Source organism: Lygodium microphyllum, chromosome 6 (assembly GCF_053477565.2).
Source record: "Lygodium microphyllum isolate KBCC chromosome 6, Lygodium_microphyllum_v1.1.10, whole genome shotgun sequence".
NCBI lineage: Eukaryota > Viridiplantae > Streptophyta > Polypodiopsida > Schizaeales > Lygodiaceae > Lygodium > Lygodium microphyllum.
Window position 1 is genome coordinate 82,937,025 of NC_141140.1, and position 25,422 is coordinate 82,962,446.

At 43.0% G+C, this 25,422-nt stretch overlaps 1 protein-coding gene across 1 annotated transcript in view; it reads right to left on the reverse strand.

Moving 5' to 3' along the window:
• The window catches only part of SETH5 (transducin family protein / WD-40 repeat family protein), a 59,767-nt gene that overhangs the window by 20,023 nt on the left and 14,322 nt on the right, over positions 1-25,422 (reverse strand). The window contains exons 2-8 of the mRNA XM_087679695.1: positions 7,388-7,696; positions 6,936-7,211; positions 6,427-6,795; positions 5,661-6,297; positions 5,020-5,084; positions 4,797-4,898; positions 4,548-4,690 (exon numbers count right to left, since the gene is read on the reverse strand). Of these exons, the coding sequence (XP_087535821.1) occupies positions 4,548-4,690; positions 4,797-4,898; positions 5,020-5,084; positions 5,661-6,297; positions 6,427-6,795; positions 6,936-7,211; positions 7,388-7,696 (1,901 nt within the window). The remainder of the gene's footprint in view (positions 1-4,547; positions 4,691-4,796; positions 4,899-5,019; positions 5,085-5,660; positions 6,298-6,426; positions 6,796-6,935; positions 7,212-7,387; positions 7,697-25,422) is intronic.

Consider the following 25,422-nt stretch of genomic DNA (forward strand, 5'->3'; position numbering starts at 1 on the left):
AGTTAAAGGCATTGGTCATGTGTAGGTTGTCTTCATCTTGGGCACTCCTTTGACATTGCATGATGTTTTCTATGTGCCCGGCATCAAGAAGAAACTTATTTTCATTTCAGCCATTACAACTTCAAGGCTTCGTGTCATTTTTTATGGCCCCCAATGTGTGGTCTATAATGATTAATTTTTTTATTCCATTGTCTTGACAAGAATCCTCACTAAAGGTCTCTATCAAGTTGATACTTACGATCAGCAACTTGCTGAACATCCTATTGGCAATGCCTTATTAACAAAGGAATCCCATCAAATCACATTTGTGAAGGATGTTTACTTGGTAAGATACATCGATCCTTCTTTCCTAAGGATTCTCATGTCCATTCACCATCTATTTTGCATCTCTTTCACAATGATGTTTGTGTTCCTATATGGACCAAATCCATTGGTGGATTCCTATATTTTGTCACATTCATTGATAGTAGCAAATCCTGATTCATTTCGGTATTATGGATTGAAATCTAAGTCTAAAGTCTTCTCTTGCAAGACTTTTATTGCCATGGCGGAAACCCTTTGCACCAATGGATAGGTGAATATCTTTCCAAACAATTTTCAAAGTATCTTGCATCTCAAGGTATTCATCATAAATGCGCTCTTCCTTGCTCTCCACAATAAATGAAGTAGCAGAATGGAAGAATAGGTCACTCATGGTAGAGATGGCAAGATGCATGTTGAAGAGTAAGAATTGGCCTAATTCTTTTTGGGTTGATGCTATTCTATGTTCTGCTTATGTTTTGAAGAAGTGTCCCACAAGAACTTTATGCACCATCACACCTTATGAGGCATGGACTAGCTCCAAGCCTTCTCTCTCTCATATGAGGATTTGCAAATCATTGGCACTTGCTCATGTGTCTTCTTAGAAAAGGTATAAGATAGATGATAAGGTTATTTGTTGCATATTTTATTGGATGTAGCACTAAAAGTAAAGGGTACCACCTTTACAAGCAAGGTCATTATCAGTAGAGACATTATCTTTGTTGAAAGTGCTTCTCACCCCTTGTTGAACTGTTAGAAAAAAACTATTATTGATGCATTATGCTTTAGCCATCTTTGATAGCCTACTACCACTTTTCCTTAATGGTTCCAAGGCTGATTCCTCTTCTCAACCTTCATTTCCACCACCTACAAACACATTACAATAGTCTATTCAACTTGATTTGCAACCACAACAGCATCATGATACCTTGCTTGATGAGCAGCCCCCCTATTCATGATCACTTGGAGCACACATTAGGTGAAATTCAGCAGCCTAAAAGAGTCCCTCACTAGCTACTAAACACTCTTTGGGACAGCAAACAACCTCTTCCTTTGACTGCCCATCACAAGCCTCCGCTTGTAAGGAACAAGGTAATCTTCTTGTATGTACATTGGTGGTTACAACATGCAATGGAGAACCTCTATGTTATAAAGATGCTTTTTCAAATTATCATTGGGCGGAAGCAATGAAGGCAGAATTTGATTCCATCCATCAGAATGACACTTGGGAGCTATGTGACTTGCCTCATGGCAAGTGTGCAATAGGTACCAAATGGGTTTATAAAATTTAAAGAAAATCAGATGGTTCTATTGACTGGTACAAAGCCCGCCTTGTTGCCAAGGGCTATGCCCAACAGCAAGGAATCAACTTTGAAGAGATATTTAACCCTACCTCTCACATTACCACCATCACGAGTATTATTGCCCTTGCTGCCTAAAACTAGCCTTTCCTTTTGGAGAGGGTAGTAATTCCCTGATTAAGAACTTAATTACAGCAATCAACAAATAAACATATATTGAAATGCACAATTTACCTTAATAATCTTGGACATTGGACACCCTATTGTTCACAAAACTAGCACCCATTTCGGTATTTCTTTAACTTTGATTGCTAATGGAATGAGTACAAGCTGAGATTCCACAATCTCCTTTGTTGTTCCAAAATCTCTTTGCTGTAATAACAATCAGCAAGCAATTCGGGCCATTTCCCCTTGACTTTTCACCAAGACTTGCACAACTAGAACCACAAACTGGCCAAATGCTGCCCCAATTTATGAACGGGCTGACATCTAAATTCCCTAACAATTACACAAATTTCACGTGCTAACTTCAGTGTATAATGCCTTCTCCTATTGGAATGGTTCCCAAGGTGGTTGTCAAACCCTAGGGTTTACAATAGAGATCTCTCTACTATCCATCAAAAGGGGGGATGATGAAGATTGAATGAGAGATTAAGTGTGGAGTAAGGATGGATGAATGCACATGCCCTATTTATAGACACATGAATCATTGAACTGCCTAGTGTGGTGCCACGTGTCACAACTCTATAGAAACATAATTTGTATCATTTTTCATTAATTTGTCTATATAATGATTTATTAAATTTATTTCCTTTGCACTAATTAGATATAAAGAAAAGTGCATTGGAGCTGGCCACTGATGAGTGGTCACAGGTTATGGTGGACCCACGCGGTGGGTTAGAGAAAAGATAGTTCACACTTCCACCTATATGGCCCGATTGGGCGCCTGTGACCAGAACTCACGCATATTCAGGGTTAGACTTGCACACAGAAAAGATTGATGCCTTGAAGTGTGGGCTAGATCCACCAGAACAGACAGTTACAATCAACAAGATGGCATGATCATGAAATGCTTGTATAATGTGCATGTGTGGGCTAAAAGCTTGAAATGCACATTTCTTTGCATAGGAAAGTCATATGAAGATTCTGATACTGTTTTTGCGATGTACACGGAAAAAGCTTTCATATGACACCCATATTGGGGGGATCCCTAAATTTTAGGAGCCTTGAATTAGCCTAAAAATGCTAGTCCTAAAAAATAGGGATGTCATTCTAAAAATAGTAAGTTCTGTACTCTGACTGTCAAGACACTTGTCACACAAGTTTCCAAGTGTCCCACCACTTGTCACATCTCATGACATGTGGCTAGATACTTGTCTTGTGCTACTCCACTTTTCCCTTTTGTACTAGCTCTTCCCTCTCCTATAAATAAGAGCTCGTTTTTCTTCATTCAGCATCATTTTTCTTTGCTGTAAACTCATGTACAGCACCCACAGAAGCCAGAAACTGGCCCCATCCATCCCCATCATCATCCCCCACTTCTCCATTATCAAATTCCTTCATATTCCCTCTTTTATCACTGCTGTTTTACAGGATAGCAAGCCTGTAAATTCATTACAGCACCTCCTTCTCAAGCTCTTTCTTCCATTTTAGCAACAAGAAGCAAGCCCTATCCATATACTACTGTTTAACGATGGAGAAAGGCTGATTTCCCCTCTTTCTTCTCTCATACTGTAAAGAAATCAGTTCTTATCATTGCATAATAGATAATGCATGTGTGTTTGTACATCTTTGCATGATCTTGTGAGAGTGAGAATTACTTTTTCTCACTCTCAGGTTGATTGTAACTGAGCTCTTCCCTAAGGGACTTGGGTTGAGCAAAAATACATTCCTTCGGGGGAGGGGGAATTGTTGCCCATCTTCAACCCCCAATCTTGTCTCCATTACTTTTACATTTTCATGGCTGTAATTTTATGAGTAATTTTCATTTTCAGCTTTAAGTGTTCATTTTCTTTTATATTAAATCTCGAAAACAAGCGAATATCATAATTGTTAAGCATACTACGTTGTTCGGGGCGTTTACACCACGGCTCTCTGGGGTGGCGCCATATACTAATAAATGATGCAAATAAAGTCTCTTTGGGGTTGTAAATGGAAACCAAATTAGGAATTAATGTAATACAATGAACTTCATGATTTTGATATCTCAGCAAACCCCCACCCCCCCAACAACAAAAAAAAAGTAAACAAACAAACAAACAAAAAAGAAAAAAGCAAAAGCTCATAGGACTTCATGCAAGCTTATATGAGAACACAAAATCATTGTACCAGCAATTTAGAAGAGGAGAATGAAAGACACAATAATTAGAAAACAAGAGTCTTCCAGCAGTTCACATGATGTGTGTCTGCTCCTGCACCTTACCACAAACCTCCTTAAAATCAAAAATCATCTATAGTGCCTTCACTGTCAATTCCACTGCATGACGTAGACTCTAGAGGCTCATAACCCACCCACACCTGCCCTTGTAAAAAAGCATGTATAAAAAGAACTGGAACCTAAACCCTGTATAAGACATAGCAAGGGATTGACTACCCTGGAATCCTAGAAGTAGGCTTAATAGGCAGACCTAGGCACCTCAACAAGAGGTTGCATGGGTGAACACAATGCTAGGGTGCACACGATGCTAGGGTCTGTCAAAAGCAGATAGTGTACTTGATAAATGTAGACATGCACCTACAGCCATGATAGAGAATGGCTGTACCAACCACATAATAATAGGTCAACAGAATGGTGGTGGCATCCTAGCTCATATGTCAGCTCTCATTGTTGCACTAATTTTTGTGTTAGAAGGTTGTAATTTTACAAAGCCCAAACAATTTCAGCATTCAAAGAAGTAGCTTTTTTAGAAACTCAATGTTTAAAACATAGCAAGATTGAGAACTAACCCAAAGACTCGACTGTTAGATTTCGTAACATCTTGTGCAATGATTAGTAGCTCCTCAAGAGGTGATTTATAATCATCAAGTCCCTTATTGAATAGGTAGATGAGTGCACTATACAACCCATTGTTGCGACATAAATGCACCACCTACAAACATGAAAAATCAGTTTCAAGCTCTCAGACAAACAAGATGACAATGCAGTTCACTAGACTGCCATTATAAACCATAAATTCCATCATCCAGAAGTCTTACTTGATTGAAATCCAGAGACCCAATATCCATATGAAGGACACATTGTTCCACTCTCTGCACCCATCCTTTGTCGCTGTAGTACTCAACAAGAGCTTGCATGACCTGTCATAACTTCTCATTATTGGACAGCATTGCATACTGGACCACACCCACAGCTATCATTTGTGGAAGAGTGATCAGTTTTCTACTTGACACAACAAGATGAAGAAGAATCTATGCTTACTTCAGGTGCAAGTCTACCAAGGATATCCTTTAAGATATACGGTTCGAGCAGCTCCAGAAAAGTACCTTGTGGAACACAAATGACAGTCAAATATATATGCACTTAATCAAGATCAAACACAGCTGAACAGAGGAGTTTGAATTGTAGATATCGACCCTTAACCATCTTTAAAGATATGCACCTCAAATAGGTCCCCTTCAATTAAGTTAAGAATAGTGATGTTTTTACTGTCTATTAGCCATTGCCCAAAAAGAGGAATATCACAAAAGACGGGTATCTATTGTTAAGATACAGACAGTGAAAAGATTGTGGAATACCATGGTCCAAAATGCTCTCTAGTAAGATAGAATATAGAATCATGTTACCTGGTTGTGACAGGCTAATTTTAATGTTCACATACAGAAGTTTTTTCCTAGTTTATGTACATGCATATGTGCTAAGTTATTTGCACTCAAAAAAAGAACTGCATAACTTACAAGTACATTCCAAATCAAATATAGAAATTTCAATGGTATACCAATACACAGCTAACACTTTTGAAGAGTATCTCCTATATATTCACTTTTGTTCCACTTGAGATAAAGCTAGTGGAACCTTGCAAAAGGAAAAGCTTTCAGAAGCTAGATCTATGCATCTCTCACCTTTTTGTCCAGCAGAGCAGAATTTGTTGAAAACACGATCAAAAAGCATGTCAGTCTGTCGTATATGCACACAAAACTCAATTGCAACCCCTCCAACACGAGCATACTGCTCTTTGGCCTGCAGCAAGAGTTCCTGTGTCTCTGTACTAGCTCCACCTTGTTTCATGTCAACAACAGCAGGAAGATTCCCAAAAGACAAGGCCAAATATGTGAAAGCCTCATCAATATAGGCGAATAGTAGATCAAGTAAAGCTGGTGCCACTGCCTCCTGCAACTGCTCAATCTTCTTTGGGAGACCAATCACACCAAGTGCTCTGCCATCATAAACCTCCATCCCAATATGGAATGCACCCATCCAGTCACCTGCATTTTTTAAAGCATTGATACGGTCTTGCCAGGGCAGAAGGCAAGCTCTCCACAGCTGTGATGATCCAAGCAAGTACAGTGTTGGACCTCGTGCGGCTAGAGAGTTGTGGTATGTTTTCTCTGGGTTGCCAAAGCTATTTAAAATGTGTGTATGATAAGCTAGGGCTGTCCCTTTCCTGTACTCTTCACACTCAATAACTCCCCATTCCACTTCACCACCCTCTTTGGTAAACAAATATAACTCTTCTTTGGATGTCAAAACCACCACCATCTGCACAGCATTCAGCTTTTTGTCAATAAGGTTTCAAAGAGTGAAGCCTCTTTGTCACTGGCTAAAACTCCAAGTAATCATGTTCATTTAAACTCAACACATGAGTAATCACATATTTAAGTGCTATACCTGTTCTTCCAGCCAAGCAATTCCACATGCTACACTGTCCAAATCCCACTCTGAAAAAATCTTGCATTCACCTTTTAGTAGCTGAAGTATGAAAACCTTTTTATCCCAAGCCAGTGCAAACATTAGCCAGTTATCACTGTTACCATCATTGTCAACTGTTTTTTGTGATTCAACCTGACTTGCAGTTATGCTAGGATGTTTGTTCCCCTGATCAGCAGAATTAAGTGGGTTCACATTCCCACTGTCACGAGAAGAAATCCCAGACTGTGGTTGCACATGCCTCCAAGCAACATAAGGAATGGAACCATCCCGAATACTATCTGGACGTGACAGCTTTGCACATACTTCTACAGATGATGCCAAGCGCACCTGTAATATTTACAGAACATCACACAAAGCACCACTAGAGCTGCTTGACAAAAATCTCATAATAAAACACACTTGAATATCTTGCATGTTACACTACTAAATGTGTGTCACTCTGATGGTTAGAACTGGCTAAAACATACCACAAGAATAGTCTGATGTGTAACAAATGCTATTACACCCCCTGCCTCTTCAGCAGCTATCCCTTCATTGGCAAACCTCTTGATAGTATCTGAACTCTTTCCAGTAGCCACAACTCCTCCAACCATGCCACCCATCATACTGCTCAAGCCAGTTGATATGGCTGCAGCAGTTGAGGGCTGATCCACAGCAGAGCTCCCTTGACTATCAGATCCATAATCAAGTAAAAGTGGAGAAAGACACAAAACCATGCCCGTATTTTGACCATCCACCAAGCACTGCATATTATCGTGTGTTCAGATTAAGTTTACGAATAGCATAACTATAGCAAGAATAATCATTAATGCCCAGATGTTAAATTATATATGTTGATTAAAAAGACTGTGTACTACTTATACTGATTATTGCATACACTTGTAGAATGATGTGAGAAAGCAAAAAAAATCTGAAATACCTGAGTTGTGACAGTCATACGGCGCAGTAGACCACCAATTGTAAAGGTATGTAACAGCACTAGCCCTTTGCAATCAGCACTTACAGCCTTTGGATATCTGGTTACCTGCATATTCTGACCAAGAAAAGCCGTGTGCACTATAGCAACTTTGTGGTCCACATTGAGCACTTTAACAATCACTGCTCGTGGTACATCGCACAATACCAATGAGCCATCTGAATGTCCTACCAACAATAGGTCTCCTTGCATGTTAAAACTCATTGATGTAACAGAAGCATAAGTTTTTTCAGATTTGTCAACAGTGATCATCTGAACAATTAACAATGACTCCTGTTAGTATTTGAGATGCCTTTCAACCAAGACAATGCAGTATTGACTACTAAACTAGCTTTATTTCAATTCACAAAGCCTGTATCCTCAAATATTTTTAAAAAGAAAAAGAGTGGTGTTTTGGCATCCAATAAATGTCTAATAAGACAGAAAGGTGATAAAAGAGTTTATCATATGTCTCATCATGTACAACCAAACGATATAAATGATTTCTGTGAAACTGGTAGAAAACTCTATCAAATGCCTAGTTTTACTATAATTCATTTCAAGAACAGGAAGATTGAGAGTGAGACAGACACTAAAACATCTTGACACACATCTCATATACAAAGAAGCTTACTCCTAATTGTATGGAACTCTAGAAACTTGAGTAATTTTTCCAGATTGGGGCAGCTTCCCAAAGTTTGTTCGACTTTTCCTCAAGATAAACAAGCTTCCCCCAAGATTTCCCACCAGACCAAACCATTGTCCTAATTGCAGAAAGCCCACTAAATTATATAATTTCACCTGATCCCACTGAGGCAACTTCCCCCACATTGACCCAGTCTTTGAAAATTTTACCTCAACTCCCCCATGCTTCTCATAGTAGAGTGATTACTTCAAATCCCCAAAGATCTCAAAACTGAGAAATCCACACCTCGTCTGAATTTCTACAACACAAGCACTTTGTTTGCATTTTTCCCCACTGTAATTTCTCTTTCAGATGAAGAATAATTTCCTTGATTTGGGCCCATCATCCTGAAACTTTTGAAGAGTTTGATCACTTTATAGAGGCACTCTCTACCATTATGGGGCACAATAGTAAAGGTGGGAAGGGCCCACCCACCAACTGACAATTTTCTTTCTCAAGTTATTTCAATCAAGGCATCAGTCAGCTTCCTTGCCAAATTCTCAACATGCAAAACAGAGGAAAACTGAACAATTTAATGAATTAGTTCTACTCTAATTAGCTCATATTAACCAAGGAAACATCTTGCATTGGTCAAGCTCCTCTTCATCAAAGTAGCTTCTATGATTCCAATTAGAACTAGAGTGATAGGATCTAGAACTACTAATACCAAAAAGTGAATTCAGGACAATTTGGAGGACACCATTCTCATACGAAGACATTCCAGCAGGAGAGGTTGTCCACATGAGGAGGGAATTTTTGTCTCCTACCAGAAGTACACCCTTCTATTAGTGGATCAGTTTGTTCTCATGAGACACAACCAGTCCCCACACCCTTAGATCTTACTATGAAGCTAACGAAGGATTTCCATGCACATCCCTTTGAGAAGCACGCCTACCCCTCGGTAATGGGAATGTTACTATGGCTTGTATGCACTAGGCCAAAAATTGCATACTCAGTTTTGTAAGAGATTTGGTCATCCCCTGGATGGGCACACGCAGAATACTGTCATTTTAGGGCAGATTTATATGATTCCAGATCAGGTTGGACAGATTTATGCAGTCGCCAGCTACAGCGTTTCTGGTCATGCCGGGCAGTGCGGGCAGTGTGCCACATGACAGGCAGCATTTTCACTGCAGCATTTATTATTATTTTATTATTTGTGCTGTAATCAGACTGTTTGCTGCAGTTGGCCAGTATTTTACTGGACGACCTACATTATTTCATCATTTTCTTCAGACTATTTATTGGCTGGCCTGCCCAGGGTCACATATGATTCAGATTTGGTGTGTGCAGGTGAGAGCTCTGGCAGATCTGCTCCCTTTATTCAGTGTTTATTCAGCCCGTTGTACAAATCTGCTCCCTTTATTCAATGTTCATTCATTGTAGGTTTCTGCATTCTACTGTCGCTTTCTCTCCCTCTCTTCTCTCCGTGTTCATTCTCTTTCAGTCTGGTAATACACTTCCGCACTCGCTACACTCTGACATGGTATTAGAGCAACATTAAAGGGCTGATTGATCCTGGGCAGGATCCTGGGCAGACCTGAAGAGGAGATTTCAATGTGACAAAAGGCTGCGTTTTCAGCGTTCCAGGGTGAGCAAGAGGGCTACACATCGACATAAGGCTGAGACAAGAGGAGAAGCACAGGAAAGGATCAAAGTTGCTGATTTGTTGTAAGGTTTTGCTATTCATGAAGGAGAAAAGGCTGCTTTAGGCCTTTTGCTGCAGATTTTGAGTTTTCATCACCTCCGGTAGTTGAAATAGGTTTCACACTATTATGGAATGTAAGGTCCCCATGTTATCAGCTCTTCCTCAAGATCAGAAACTCAATGGGATTCAAGGTATTAAGGACCATACAGTCCCTATGTTACCAGCTCTTTCTCAAGATCAGAAACTCGATGGGGACTTCGGAGAATTATACTACATATGGTGGACAATGATGCTTGTCATCTTGGAGTCCTATGATGATTTGGTAGAGCTCATGCCCAAGGCCATGGACCATTCTACAACCTGTGATTTAACCAAGATTTCTTGTGATGAAAAAGCTAAGTTGGTGAAGGTTCATGCACATTGGGACAAGCTGAATGCAAGCATCCAATCGTTCCTATTTCTCTCATGCACACCAGCCATGGGAGGAATAGGTTCCAATGGTCCTAGATCAAGAAGAACAACCCAAAGGTCAAAACGCTCCCAAAATGGAGGCGTTGGCAGGTCAATCTTCTCAACAAAAGGGAAAGAACAACAACAAGGAGGATGAGAAGACCAAGCAAGACAAAGCCAAGGAGTCTACTTGTCACATTTGTGGCAAGACAAGTCATTTGAAGAAGGATTGCCCTAGCAAGGATAAGAAGGACACCAAGAAGAAGAAATCTACGAAGGACTCCAGAGCAGTGGCTGCTCCTTCATCGGCTGCCTTTCTCCATTTGGAGGTGATTGAGGATTCGATATCAACGACTTCTAATGCAACAATGATGGCCCCACAGCCTCATGAGTGGATTCCACATGACTCCTATAGATGGCTTTGCCTAGCTATGTCTGATGCATGGGCAAATTCTCCTTGGTTACACCTCTTCAATCCCTATTTAAGGCAAAGGTGATATGCAGCTGATTCTAGATGGGGCATGGTGGTGCTCACACATCAAAGGTTCTCTATGTGCCAAGTTCAAGATACCATCTACTTACTTTCAATGAGCAAGATTTGTGCACTTGGCCTTATGGTCAAGTTCGATAAGGACTCCTTCCAAGTTCTTGATGCAGATTTGAGACAACTCCTGTGTAGGTCATGAGGAGAGTAGAGTCTACAAGACATAGACTTCATCGGCCTTTACCTCTCTTCTTCTTTCTTCTCAAACACAGATTGGGCTATGGCATGCTCTATTCAGCCATCTCAGCTACAAGTACCTTAGGAAAGCAGCTCGTTGTTAGCTTGTTCATGGATTGCTAGAGATTGGGGTGAGCCATCTGCCATGTATGTCTTGCATTCGTGGCAAGTAGCATAGAGATGTGATTCCCAACAAGGCTTCACCAAGGGCAAAGGAATCCTCAAACCTTATTTCAATGGACTTATGTGGACTGATGAGGATGTCTTGATGATTTAAGCAGGATGACATGGGCATACTTCTTGGAGTTGAGGTCTAAAGCATTCTCATATTTAAAGGATTGGTTGATCTTGGAGGAGAACAAATATGGTAGAAAACTCAAGACCCTATGATCGGACAAAGGAGAGCAATTTGTCTCCAACAAGCTTGCCAAGTTTTACGCAAATCACGGCATTCACTGGGAGTTTGGCGACACAAACACACTTCAGAAGAATGGCATATTGGAGTGGAAGAATTGGAGTGTGATCGAGATGGTGCGAACTAGGATGGATCATCAACACACACTACAATGTCTATGGTCTAAGGCAGTGGCCACCACGATCCACATTCTTAATCAATTACCTACATCAGCCATGGTTGGTACGACACCTTTTGAGGCTTACTTTAGTCTCAAACCAAATGTGTCTTATTACAGGGTATTCGGGTGTGATGACTATATTCGTGTCCCGAAGAAACAGAGAGATGAGTGTCCAAAATTACAGGTATCCTATGTGTCACAAGGGCGTGAAAATTTGATGCTTTGCTTATGTTTAATTAACATTTGATTAAAGGATTAATCAAATGTGCAATTAAAATATACACATGTGTTACACATGTGGGATGCAAGCTACTTTTTCACAGTTGAAGGCCGAAGGACCCTGTGAAAAAGATGGGTGTCAAAGGCAAAAGTTGTAACAAGTTACACTTGTTAAATTCTAGGTGAATTTTGGTGTCAGTTTGCCCCTAGGACCATTAATTGGCCATTGAGTGTCAATGGTGACACTAGGGACTAGGCATTAATTAATGAATTAATGCATGTCTAAGGGTCAATTAATGCATGGGACCACTTTGGGTTGCAAATGGCCTAGCCAATTTATTTTTGGATGAGCAAGGTCAATTTTCTAGGCATGGATTAAGAGTTGAATTAATTTTCAAAATTAATTAATTCTGAAAATTAATTAAATGACTCAAAATTGCTGAAAATGGATTAAAAAAGCTGCCACTTGGCAAAACTTTCCCATGCAAGTGGGAGAAAGGCTAAATAGGGCTGAAGGGAGAGGGAAATCTCGTTTTTTCATTTTGGAGCTGTTGAAAAGAGGTGTTGGATTGTTGCTGCCAGCTTTTGGAGCCAATTCCCAACCATTGGAGACCATTTTGGTGATGGAGATTGCATATTCTTAACCTTGGGAAGTTGACAATTGCTGCTGATGCACTTGCCACTTGGCAAAACTTTCCCATGCAAGTGGGGAAAAGGCTAAATAGGGCTGAAGGGAGAGGGAAATCTCGTTTTTTCATTTTGGAGCTGTTGGAAAGAGGTGTTGGACTGTTGCTGCCAGCTTTTGGGGCCAATTCCCAGCCATTGGAGACCATTTTGGTGATGGAGATTGCATATTCTTGACCTTGGGAAGCTGACAATTGCTGCTGATGCACTTGCTCTTGAAGATCACAGTCTCTGATACTCCTATTGTTGTTGGTGCATCCGTTTGGGGCTGGTATAGCAAGGCAGCAACTGATTTTGATCAGTTCTTCTTGACAAATCTCAAAATTCTCTCTCTTTCCAGCATTCTCTCATCTCCTTCAGCCTATGCTCAGCCATTCTCAACAATTCTTAGCCATTCAGAAGAGATCTCAGCCATTTTTGGTGGGCTGATCTGTAATTTCTGCAGTAAACCCTAATTTACAGCAGAAATTAGGGTTTAGCAGCCACCTTGGGATCCGTGCCAGAGATTGAAGGCTCAAGGGACTGAAATCAACAACTGATAATTGAAGATTATCAAGGGATTTCAGGAGCCAGCCCATTCCAAATTGATTTGGGACAGCATTTGGTCAGCCAAGGTTCAAATTGGAGAAGTAGTCCTGGGTGAATCAAGGGGCAAATGACCCAAAAGGCTTGCTGGTCATTTATGACAACAAGAGCAATTGGTTAGCAGGAGGAGATTGAAGAATCTCAAGTTATAATCCTTCCAATTGAATGAAAGCTAAAAAAATACTGCAAGGGGCGCCAATTTTGGGGCCAACAGGGTGTTTACTGTTCTAGAATGTTATGGTAAAGTGTGTATTTCGTTTTATGTGCATTTATTTATTGCTGTAATTAACTCTTAAATTAGGTTATTACCACCCATTCCAAGAAGGAAGGCTGGTTTCACTATGATACCATGTCAAAACAAGCAACGGTGCAAAGAGACAGTAGGATTTGCAGGGAGTAACACAGTGTGTGTAGGGCAAACATTAAGAGAGAAGAGAAACTCAAAAATACAAGAACATAGTAATGATGCAGTGAATCAGGCTAAGAGAAGAAAAGGCAATACAACAGAGCCGAAACTTAAAAGATAACTACACTATCCTGTCAATCATGCGGTAGCACCTGTGGAAAATCTACATAGCAAAGGGAGCGAAACGCAATCCTCTGGGCAATGGGCTATTGAAGGAATCACTAGAAGATGGACAACTATGGAGGAAGCCAACCGTAGTCCTCCAATGCCAGAGAGTGACCTACGTAGCAAAACGCAAATCCCATAGTGTCAGAGTTGTCAAACACAAGGAGAGCAGCCCAGATGCTGACGCCATGTGGATAATGATGATGCCAGATGATGGAAGATGAGCCAGGCTGCAAAAACGCAAGTCCCAATAGCCTCTGTGAGACACAAGTGACGCAAAGTGATGGAGGAGAAGCCAGCTGCAAAAACGCAAGCCCCACCAACCCCTGTGATAGAGAGTGGCGTCAAGTGGTGGAGGAGGAGCCAAGCTGCAAAAACGCAAACCCCACCAGCCCCTGTGATAGAGAGTGGCATCAAGTGATGGAGGAGGAGCCAAGTTGCAAAAACACAGGTCCCAACAGCCCCTGTGATAGACAAGTGATGAAATCACTGATACTCAGTGATATAGACTATCGCCAGAGGCTAGAATGCTAACACCAAGCTGGAGATGATGACGCCAGGTAAGGAGACGATCTCCATGCTGAAAAATGCAAGTGAAGATGGAGCCTGATGGCTCAGGTAAGTTACTCATGAATATATGTGTGCATCACGTGGGTTCGAAATAAGGTATTTTTAAAATACCATTTTTTATATATTTTTTACATACCAAAGGGTATAATATTGAGAGGTTATTTATAAATTGAATAGAAAAGGGTTAGTTTTATTCAAGAAAAATTCACAGATATAAGGATATTTATAAATAGGACTTGAACGCACGTGATGTAGAGGATATACATATAGTAACTTCCCCGAGCTTGATGGAAAAGGGTGCTAACACCAAGCAGATGATTGTGACGCTAGGTAGAAGATGCTCCAAACGCAAGGCCTGATGCTAGAAGAGGGTGCCTAAAGTAGAAGAGGAAGAGTAAAGACATCCACAAGCAGTGGAAGGGGCTAGTGAGAGAAGGGAAGGGTGTCTGATGACAGAGGAAGAGGGGTGAAGAATGACTGAAGAGTGGTGGGATGGTAAAGAATGAATGAAGTGAGAGATGTAGTAGGAGTGAAGAATGAATGAAGTGACTGCCTAGTTATAGGCATAAGCTATCTAGGGTGGCGCACCATTGTGTAGTCACCCACTGAAAAAGTGGCCAAAATGTGGACACCAACCCTTTTAGGGACTATCAATGTGAAACCCTAAATGAAGTATGTGAACTGAAGAAGTGGTTTCTCAACACCCCCTCTCAAGCCTAAAAAGTGATAAAGAAAGAGAAGTGAGAAGAGATACGATGAAGATGTAGAGGATCCTGGAGATCCAAGATTGCCACTTGAAAGATCACATCTAGTAAGGAACAGTAGATGGGATGAACTATAGAACCTAACTCCACCTCGAGAGAGAAGCCACTAGCTCCATAACTCCATGTTGGAAGGAATTTAAAGGTCTCGTCACCAAGTCGTAGCTAAACCTCCAAGGCCACGATCTAGGCGGTCTTTGAAGATCCTCGGTGTCAGGAGGAGAAATGATTGCTTGAAGACAACCATCCCAAAAGAGCAAATGGTGGGTGACAAACTTCATGATGAGTAGGTGCATTCCCTAAGGGTGGAGGGGGACGGGCTCCTCTAAAGCCAAAGAAAAAGTACGAGCCTCCTCAAAGGGCAAAAAAAGTACATTCCCCTCTAAATCCCTCTCAGCGAGAGAGAGGGAGTCTAAAAACTCATGGATCACGAACTCCAAATCATCTGATGACGAAGAAAGAACCGTCGGTTGTGCCGAAGAGGGTATCTGGGGTATCAAAGATATCGAAGAACTCCCAGAGGTGGCCTCTCAAACCTAAGTAGTCGAGGGTGGAAAAAGGGAGGCTCAAACTGAGCAAAGGGTGGGGAATGATCATTGTCTCTCAGTGGAGCACATAACGGAGCCGAAGTAAAGAAAGGTGTCAAATAATCACTCTCTCTCAAAGAAGCGGACTACCAAGGGGACAATATCCAACAATCACTCTCTCAAGGGAGCTAACTGCAAAACCATGGGTTGCCGAGGTGGCATTAATGAAACCCTAGAAGAAGCAGAAGTAACCTCTATAGCACATTCCGAGGGTTGCGAGGGACTGTGGTACCAATCGATCCTCCTGTGGCTCGAAAGGGCTTAGTGTGCATCGGATGCATCTTATTGCCTTGAGCATTAAAATCTGAAAGCTGGTGCAAAATAAACTCTGTAGCCCGGAAGGGAGAGGTGGCACAACAAGTGCCTGGGGTTCGATGCACATACTCCGGCGGAGTAGAGAGCAAATGTCCATGGCGGCAAGCATCGATGGGGGGTCCAGTGATGCTGAAAGAGGTACACCTAGTGATTTGTCCATCTATCTATGGAGAAGTCATAGCACCGGAGTGTCAACCTGTAAAAGGGTGGGTGTGTGGGAGAGTAAGAGAAGGGTATCTTTGTCTCCTGATAATCCAGCGGAAATGAAGGGAAAAATCAATAGATGATACTGAACCTGCAACCTATCTTTGCCTCCTCTGATGAACAGGGTCGTTAGCTCTCTGAGCTCCTGCGCCCTAATACCATGTCGAAAATAATAGGTATACTCTGATACCATGTCAAAATTGTTAGACAGTCGTTTCCTGGACAGTCGGTGGACAGCAGAGTACAGCAGGCTCCACGTCAGCGCAGAGGACACGTCAGCAGTACGGAAGGATGCCACATGGCACTAGGCAGTCGAACAGCAGTTCTGTCCAATCAGACTGCACAGTCGGCCAGTTTTACTGCAGTCGGCTGCATTTTATGCAACCGACTTGGTGCAGTTATTTTCTATTTTTCTGGCTATTTATAGCCAGTTTGTGGCACACTCCACTATCTATTCACTTCAGATTCTGATCTTGAGATCTGTTGGCTGAGACGGGCTGACGGAGATTGAGGTCATCAAGTCGGAGACATACGCAGATATTTCCTCTGCCCCCGTGTATATTTTTGCACTCTTATACAGCATACTACACTGCAAATTTTCTGCATTTACACTGTCTCCCTTTCTCTCTCTCTCTTCTCTCTGTGTTCACTCTTTCTTAGTCTTTGTCCTACGCTTCCGCATCGCTGCACTCTAACATGGTATCAAAGGGGTGAAGATAGACTTTGAACCTATTTGAAGAGGAGATTTTAGTGTGACAGAAGGCTACGTTTCCAGGATTCGAGGGTGAGCGGGAGGGCTGCGCATCGGATCAAGGCTGAAGCAAGCGTGGGAGTGCGGGAAAGGAGTCTAATCGGTGAATTTGCTGCAGGTTATTGCTGTTCGAAGGGGAGGAAGGCTGCGTTTAAGGCCTTCCATTGCAGATTTACTTTTTCATTGCCTCCGGCGGGTGAAGGAGGTTTGGGCAATGGAGGAACCAGCCCTAGAAGGCTGCGTTTACACAGTCAAAGGGGGCTGATTTTGCGTTTGTGCAGGTATTGCAGGTTAACATGTCTACAGAGACTGATTTGGAGTTACAGGCGATAATGGACAGGAAGGTGCCTGTCCTACCAGCTCTTCCATCGGATCAAAAGCTTGATGGTGACAATTACCGCATCAGGCGGGTGATGATGTTGGCCATTTTGGAGTCTTATGATTTGGCGAAACTAGTGATGGAGAAGATTAACAGGCCCTCGGTGAGGGATGAGTCCAAACTCTCTTCCAATGCTCGTGCAGAGTTGACCAAGGCCCAGTTTCATTGGGACAAACTGAATGCCAGGATTCGATCTTTTCTGTTTCTGTCTTGCACTACAACCGTGATAGCTCACATCGAGCACTTGACGGTGGCTCGAGAGATATGGCTAGAGCTCAACAACCTAATGTACAACCGGATGACCCTGATGAAGAGGGTTTCTTTGGAGGTGCAGATGCGGACCTTATCCGTGAATAAGTCTTCTTTGCTTCGGAAACTCATCAACAAGCTTCAGCAGCTTCAGATGCAAATTCAAAATGCACGAAAGCCTATTTCCTCCGAAGACATGGCAATCACTTTACTGTCCCAGTTGCTGCCACGATTCGGTACCTTTTATTCCGCCCTTATTGCATCAAGGTGGGAGTTGACTCTTTGGTGGGAAGAGTTGGTTCCTATGGTCTTGGACCAAGAGAAACAGTTGAAGAGACAGAATGCCTCCAAATCGAAGGCTTTGGTTGGTCAAGGCTCTCAAAGGAAGGGGAAGGACCAAAAGAAGAAGAAGGACAACAAATCCAAGAAGGACAAGGAGAAGGAATCGACTTGTCATATTTGTGGTAAGACCGGTCACTGGAAGAACAATTGCCCCGACAAAGACAAGAAGGACACCAAGAAGAAGGACACTAAGGATTTTGGAGCGGTGGCTGCACCCTCATCAACTGCTTTTCTACACTAAGCAGTCATTGAGGACTCTACATCGAAGACTTCTAACGCTGCGATGACAGCTCCCTAGGCTCGAGAGTGGATTGTGGACAGTGGTGCCTCACGGCACACGACTCCTTCGTCCAATAGTGTTACCCATTTGCGACCTTCACATGGCAGATTCTCATTGGAGACAACTCTTGTGTGTCTATTGTTGCACGGGGTGAGATGCAGCTTATTCCAAATGTGGTACCCACACTTTCGAGGTGTTGCATGTGCCAAGCTTGGGGTATCATTTGCTTTCGGTCCATAAGATTTGTACTCTTGGTCTCTTGGTGGAGTTTGACAGTAATACTGTTCGCATCTTTGATCGTGGATCAAGAAAGGTTCTCTCTGCAGGGTATGAGGAGAATGGCATCTACAAGTTGTAAAGTCTTCCCCAGCTCTTACATTTCTTCTTCTTACTTCTCAGACACAATCCGAGCTATGACATGCTCGGTTTGGCCACCTGAACTACGAGTACCTTCAGAAGGCATAGCAAGGGTCATTTGTCCGAGGATTGCCGGACATAGTGGTGAGCCATCAGCCATATGTCTCCTACATTCGTGGAAAACTGCATCGGTATGCGATTCCCAATAAAGCTTCTAGACATTCTACTTCACCCATGGAGCTTGTATCTACGGATCTTTGTGGCCCGATAAGGACCGAGTCCTTGAAGGGGAGCTTGTACTTCATGTTGATCGTAGATGACTACAGCAGGATGACTTGGGCCTATTTCTTGACTTTGAAGTTGGACGCTTTCTCTCACTTCAAGGATTGGCTTCTCTTTGAGGAGAACCATTTTGGCCGGTGACTGAAGACCTTGCGTTTAGACAAGGGAGGTGAATCCATGTCTAATGAGTTTGCTCATTTTTCTGCAGATAGGGGCATTCACCAGGAGTTTGCTAACACCAACACTCCTCACGAGAATGGCATTTTGGAGCGGAAGAACTGAAGTGTAATCGAGATGGCACGCACCATGATGGAGCACCGACAGATACCTTTGTTTCTGTGGGCCGAGGCAGTGGCTACCGCAGTTCACGTCCTCCATCGATCTCCCACTTCTGCCGTTGCCAAGATGATACCTTTTGAGGCTTACTTCGGGACTAAAACTGATGTCTCTTATTTCAGGATCTTTGGGTGTGACGCTTATGTGCACACTCCGAAGACGCAGCGTGATAAGTTTGAAACGGCTTCCCGATTTTTGTTGGCTATGGCTCCCAGTCCCAAGGTTATCGTCTATTTTATCCCGTCAAGTGAGATATCTACACGAACCGAGATGTGTGGTTCGTGGAAGTTTCAGCCACAAAGGGGGGTGAGGAGCACCCCATTCTTGGAGATCCAGGGGAGAGTTGGGCACCCAAGACAGTTCCTTTGGAGCCAGAGTCTCTTGATGGAGATTTTTCTTCTAATTCAGAGTCTTCTCTTCCACCGGCCACCCTCGAGGAGCTTCCGCTGGTGGATGTACCCAAGTCTTCAGCAGATGGAGAGCGATGGGGAGAGGTTTGTCCTCCTCCTCGTTGGGCTCGTGACACACTCTAAGATTCACGGATTGAGGGGGTCCCTGAGGAGTGGGAACCGCAAGATGGACCGCGGAGGTCACGGAGGAATCAGGCACATTCTTTGGAGCTTGTTTTCTCCAACTATTGTTTGCTGACCCATGTTATGCAAGATCATGAGCCCACTTCAGTGAAGGAGGCTTTGCAATCTGATCATTGGCGGAAGGCTATGGAAGCCGAGTTGAAGGCTATTGAGAGAAATGGCACTTGGTCTCCTGTGCCTCGTCCCTCTCACAAGAAGGTGATTGGTGTCGAGTGGGTCTTCAAGACCAAGTACCTTAGCGATGGTTCTTTGGACAAGCACAAGGCTTGCCTTGTTGCTAAAGGTTTTGCTCAGCACCCAGGCATTGATTTCCATGATACTTTTGCCCCCACTGCTCGTATGGCGACTATTCAAGCTGTTCTTGCCTTGGCTGGCTATAGGAGATGGCCTATCTATCAATTGGATGTGAAGTTGGCATTTCTGAATGGTGACTTGCAAGAGGAGATCTATGTTGAGCAGCCTCCTAGATTTGGATCCTCGGCTAGGAAAGCTTACAAGTTGAAGAAGGCCTTGTATAGCCTCAAACAGGCTCCACGTGCATGGAACGAGAAGATTGACTCGTTTCTTCAACCGAAGTTGGGATATTGGCACTCCAAGGCTGATCCGCAGCTTTATATGCACACTTCCGAGGTTGGTCGTGTGTTGTTTGTGTTGTATGTTGATGATTTGATTCTGACAAGGGATCATGCACAGAAGGTCCGAGAGACCAAGACAACTTTACATCAGGCATTCGAGATGACGGATTTGGGGCTTCTTCATTTCTTCTTGGGTCATGAGATTTATCAGTCTCAGAGGGGGATTTTCATCTCTCAGCAAAGGTACATTCAGGAGCTCTTGGTGACTTTTGAGATGGAGACTTGTCGGCCCATTACTACTCCTATGGATCCGAACTGGAAGTCCACTTCACATTCAGATTCTCCCGTGATGGATGCTTCACGCTACTGTCAGTTGATGGACTCCTTGATTTGGCTTCTCAACACTCGTGATGATCTTTGTTTTGCTGTGGGTCTTTTGGCAGGGTTCATGATTGAACCCAAACAGGTGCATTGGCAGGCTGCCCTGAGGACTCTTTGGTATTTGAGGGGGAACCTCTGACTTAGGGATTTCTTATCCTGCAGATACAAATGCTTCAGATCTGGTTCTTGCAAGTTGAAGTGACTCGGATTGGGTTGGTGATGTGGACCATCGACGGTCTACTACAGGCTATTGTTTTACCTTGGGTATAGGTGTTATCTCTTGGAGTAGCAAAAAGCAGCCCACGGTGGCACTTTATTCTACTGAGGCGGAGTATCGGGCTATGTCTTCCACCACTGTGAGGTTGTGTGGCTTCAAGACTGTTGAAGGAGCTTGGCTGCCCCCAAACTCGTCCTACTCTTCTGCGGTGCGACAATGAGAGTTGCATTGCCTTGGTACGGAATCTTGTATTCCATGCCCGGACGAAGCACATTGAGATCCAGTATCATTTCATTCGGGAGAAGCCTCTAGATGGGACTATTGATGTGGAGTACTGCAAGACGAAGGATAATCTTGCAGATTTGTTTACGAAGGCTCTTCCCCAAGCTCTTCTTTGGCAGCATTCCAGATCCCTCAGTCTTTTGACCCGTCCAAGATCTGAGAGGGGGTGTTAGACAGTCATTTCCTGGATAGTCAGTGGACAGTAAAGTACGGCAAGCTCCACGTCAACGCAGAGGACACGTCAACAGTACGGCAGGATGCCACGTGGCATTGGGCAGTCGGACAGCAGTTCTGTCCAGCTGGACTGCACAGTCGGTCAATTTTACTACAGTCGACTGCATTTAATGCAGCCGACTTGGTGCAATTATTTCCTATTTTTCTGGCTATTTATAGCCAATTTGTGGCACACTCCACTATCTATTCACTTCAGATTCTGATCTTGAGATCTGTTGGCTGAGACAGACCGTGCTCGGGCTGACGGAGATCGAGGTCATCAAGTCGGAGGCATGCGCAGATATTTCCTCAGCCCCCGTGTATGTTTTTGCACTCTTATACAGCATACTACACTGCAGGTTTTCTGCATTTACACTGTCTCCTTTTCTCTCTCTCTCTCTTCTCTCTGTGTTCACTCTCTCTCAATCTTTGTCCTACGCTTCCACATCGCTGTACTCTGACAAAAATAAGCAACAATGCAAAGAGATAGTAGGGTTTGCGGGGAGTAACACAGATTGTGTACGGCAACACTGAGAGAGGAGAACCTCTGGAATACAAGAACATGGTGATGATGCACAGAGTCATGCTATGAGAAGAAAAACTGATACACCGAAGTCAAAGCTCAAACGATAACTACTCTGTCCTGTCAATCAAGCGATAGCACCTCTGGGAAATCAGTATAGCAAAGGAAGTGAAACGCAATCCTCCGAGCAATGGGCTATCAAAGGAATCACTGGAAGATGAGGGACAATTTCAACGGACCGCAGTCCTCTGATGCCAGAGAGTGACCTAGGCAACAAAACACAAATCCTAGACCGTCGGAGCTGTCAAACGCAAGGAGAGCATTCCTCTGTGAGACACAAGTGATGCCAAGTGATGGAGAAGTCAGGCTGCAAAAACGTAGGTCCCAGCAGCCCCTGTGACAGACGAGTGGCGCCACGTGATGGAGGAGAAGCCAGGCTACAAAAACGCAGGTCCCAGCAGCCTCTATGATAGACGAGTGATGAAATCACTGACGCTCGGTGATGTAGACTTTCGAACGAGGCTAGGATGGTAACACAAAGCTAGAGATGATAACGCTAGGCAAGGAGAAGATCTCTACTCTGAAAAACACAAGTGAAGGTGGATCTTGATGGAAAAGGCTGTTGGTGCCAAGTAGATGATTGTGACACTAGGTGGAAGATGCTCCAAACGCAAGGCCTAATGCTAAAACAGGGCGCCTAAAGTAGAAGAGAAAGAGTGAAGACCCTAAATGAAGTGTGTGAACTGAAGAAGTGGTTTCTCAATAATAAGTTCAAGTTGGCTTCCAAAAGACAAACGTTTGTGGGATATAGCTCACAATATATATGCCTTATGATCCCCTTTTATAGGAGATCTATACAAGTTGAGATGTTCAGTTCGTAGAGTTTTCAGCTACAGAGTGGGCTGCTGACCCATCTTGTACTTCGAGATTTGGATGACAATTGGACACTTGAGCCAATGCCTTTGGAGCCTATGCCTCTTAAGGCTCCAATGTTAGTGGAGAAGGAGATTGCTTCACCACCAGATTCACCCAGTGAGTCGGCAGCAGTGGATGTTCCAGAGACTTCATAGAAGGCAAAGCGACGAGGGAAGTACTAGCCGCCTCCTCATTGGGCTCATGCTACACCTTGTGATGTAGGGATTGACGGAGCTCTTAAGAAATGGCAGCTGCGAGATGGCCCACGGCAATCTCAAAGGAACCAAGCATATTCCACGGAGCTTATTTGTACTAACTACTATTTGATGACTTGTGTCATACAGGATAGGGAGCCCACCTCTGTGAAAAAGACTTTGCAGTTGCAACATTAATGGAAGGCTAGAATCATAAGTTGGAGGCTATTGAGTGGAATGGCACTCGGGATCTTTTACTGTGGCCCATTCATAGAAAGATGATTGGAGTTAAGTGGGTCTTCAAGACCAAACACCACAATGATGGCACTATGGATAAGCAAAAGGCATGACTGGTTGCTTAAGGGTTCACACAACGGCTAGGAGTGGATTTCCATGATATCTTTACACCTATAGCTCAAATGGCTACCATCAAGGCCATTCTTACCTTAGCCAACCATAGGAGATGGCCGGTTTATCACCTAGATGTGTAGTCTGCCTTTCTTAATGGTGATTTGAAGGAGGAGATCTATGTTGAGAAGCCTCCTAGTTTTGCCTCATTATGTGGTAAAGTTTACAAGTTGAAAAACGTCATGTACGGCCTCAAACATGCACCACGTGCTTGGAACAAGAAGATAGACTCGTTTCTCCAAGGAAAGTTAGAGTATCAATATTCTGCAGCTAATTTCCAATTCTACATCCACACATCAGCTCTGGAGGGCATGCTTTGTTCATGCTTTACATGAATGATCTCATTATGATAAATGACCAAGCCCAAAAGGTCAAGCATACAAAGGAGACACTACACAATTTGTTCGAGATGATGTATATGGAGCTTCTCCACTTCTTTCTACATCATGAGATTTGGCAAACTCTAAGGGCGATTTTCATCTCTTAGCAATGATACATGCAAGAGCTTTTGACCACATTTGAGATGAAATTTGGCAAACTTGTTTACGACAGCTCTTCCGCAAGCTATTCTTTGACAGCATTTTAGACCCCTATGCCTTATGCCATGTCCAGGATTTGAGAGGGGCTGAGAGAGATTTGGTCATCCCCTAGTGGGCACAAGCAGAGTACGATCATTCTAGGACAGATCTATGCATTTCCGGATCAATCAGTCAGATTTATGCAGTTGCCAGCTGATCACAGCATTTCGGGTCATACAGGGCAATGCAGGCAGTGTACCATGTGGCAAGCAGCATTTTATTATTATTATATTGTTTCTGCTGTACACGGATTGTTTGCTGCAGTTGGCCAGCATTTTACTTGCCGACCTGCATTTTTTTTTTTTCTTCAGCCTATTAATTGGCTAGCCTGCCTGAGGTCACATATCATTCAAGTTTGGTGTGTGCAGGTGAGAGAGCTCCGCCGGATATATTCAACAGCCCATTGTACAGATCTGCTCCCTATATTCAATGTTCATTCACTGTAGATTTTTGCACTCTCTCTCTCTCTCTCTCTCTCTCTCTCTCTCTCTCTCCATGTTCATTCTCTCTTTTCAGTCCAGCCATACACTTCAACACTTGCTACACTTTAACAAGTTTCTATTCTGAATCGGTACTTTAATGCGCCAAAATAGATCTTCTACTTACGTGTGTGAAGGTCTATAAGGTGTATGCTTATGGTTAGCATTTTAGTTAAGACTATCCCTACAAGGACACACTGGGCTGGAGACTTGGATGCTCGATGGTCCCACGGTTTCTATATTTTCCTTTGGGGCTTGGCTCCAATCAATTGGTCAAGTCGAAAATCGGACACTATTGTTGCATCTTCTATAACCAGCCTTCCACCTCGGATAGGGTGGTAAATATCCTGATTAAGCACTATTTACAGCAATTAACAAATTCACAAAACTGAAATGCACACTTTATCATATAATCTTGGACATTAGACACCCTCTTGGCCCCAAAACTCGCACCCCTTTCAATGTTTATTTAATTTAATTGAAGAAGAAGTCGATGTACAATGGGATTCTCCCAATTCCTTTCAGTATTCCAAGTCCTCTTGCTGTTCAAAATGACAAGCAAGTCTTTAATCTGATTTGCCCCTTGATTTGGGCAATCAATTGGTCTTCACCCACTTTGATGGAGATGAGAAATGCCCCAAATTCAATTATTTACCGGTCCCTCCACTTGTATAGGCTAAAAACAACTTCAACCTTGTTGAATCCAAGTCTTGGAGCTTCCAATTTCTGGCACACTTCCCGATGATGTTGCTAAACCCTAATTTCTGCTGCAAATTAGGGTTTACAGCAAAGAAATCTAAAATTTCTCTACCTCTGGTGATCTCAATGTTGCAATCTTTGGAGCAAGGCTGTAGATAGGCTAGGAGATGAGAGAGAATGCCAAGGAGAGAGAAAATTCAAACTTTCTCCACGAAGAACTGAAGGAAATCTGTCATTTACTGCTACAACCCTGTCTCAACAGCTTGTAGATGCAAAGAACTAAAGAAAATCAGTCATTTACTGCTGCTACCCTGTCTCAACAGCTTGTAGATGCAAAGAACTGAAGAAAATCAGTCATTTACTGCTACTGCCCTATCTCCACAGCCTATAG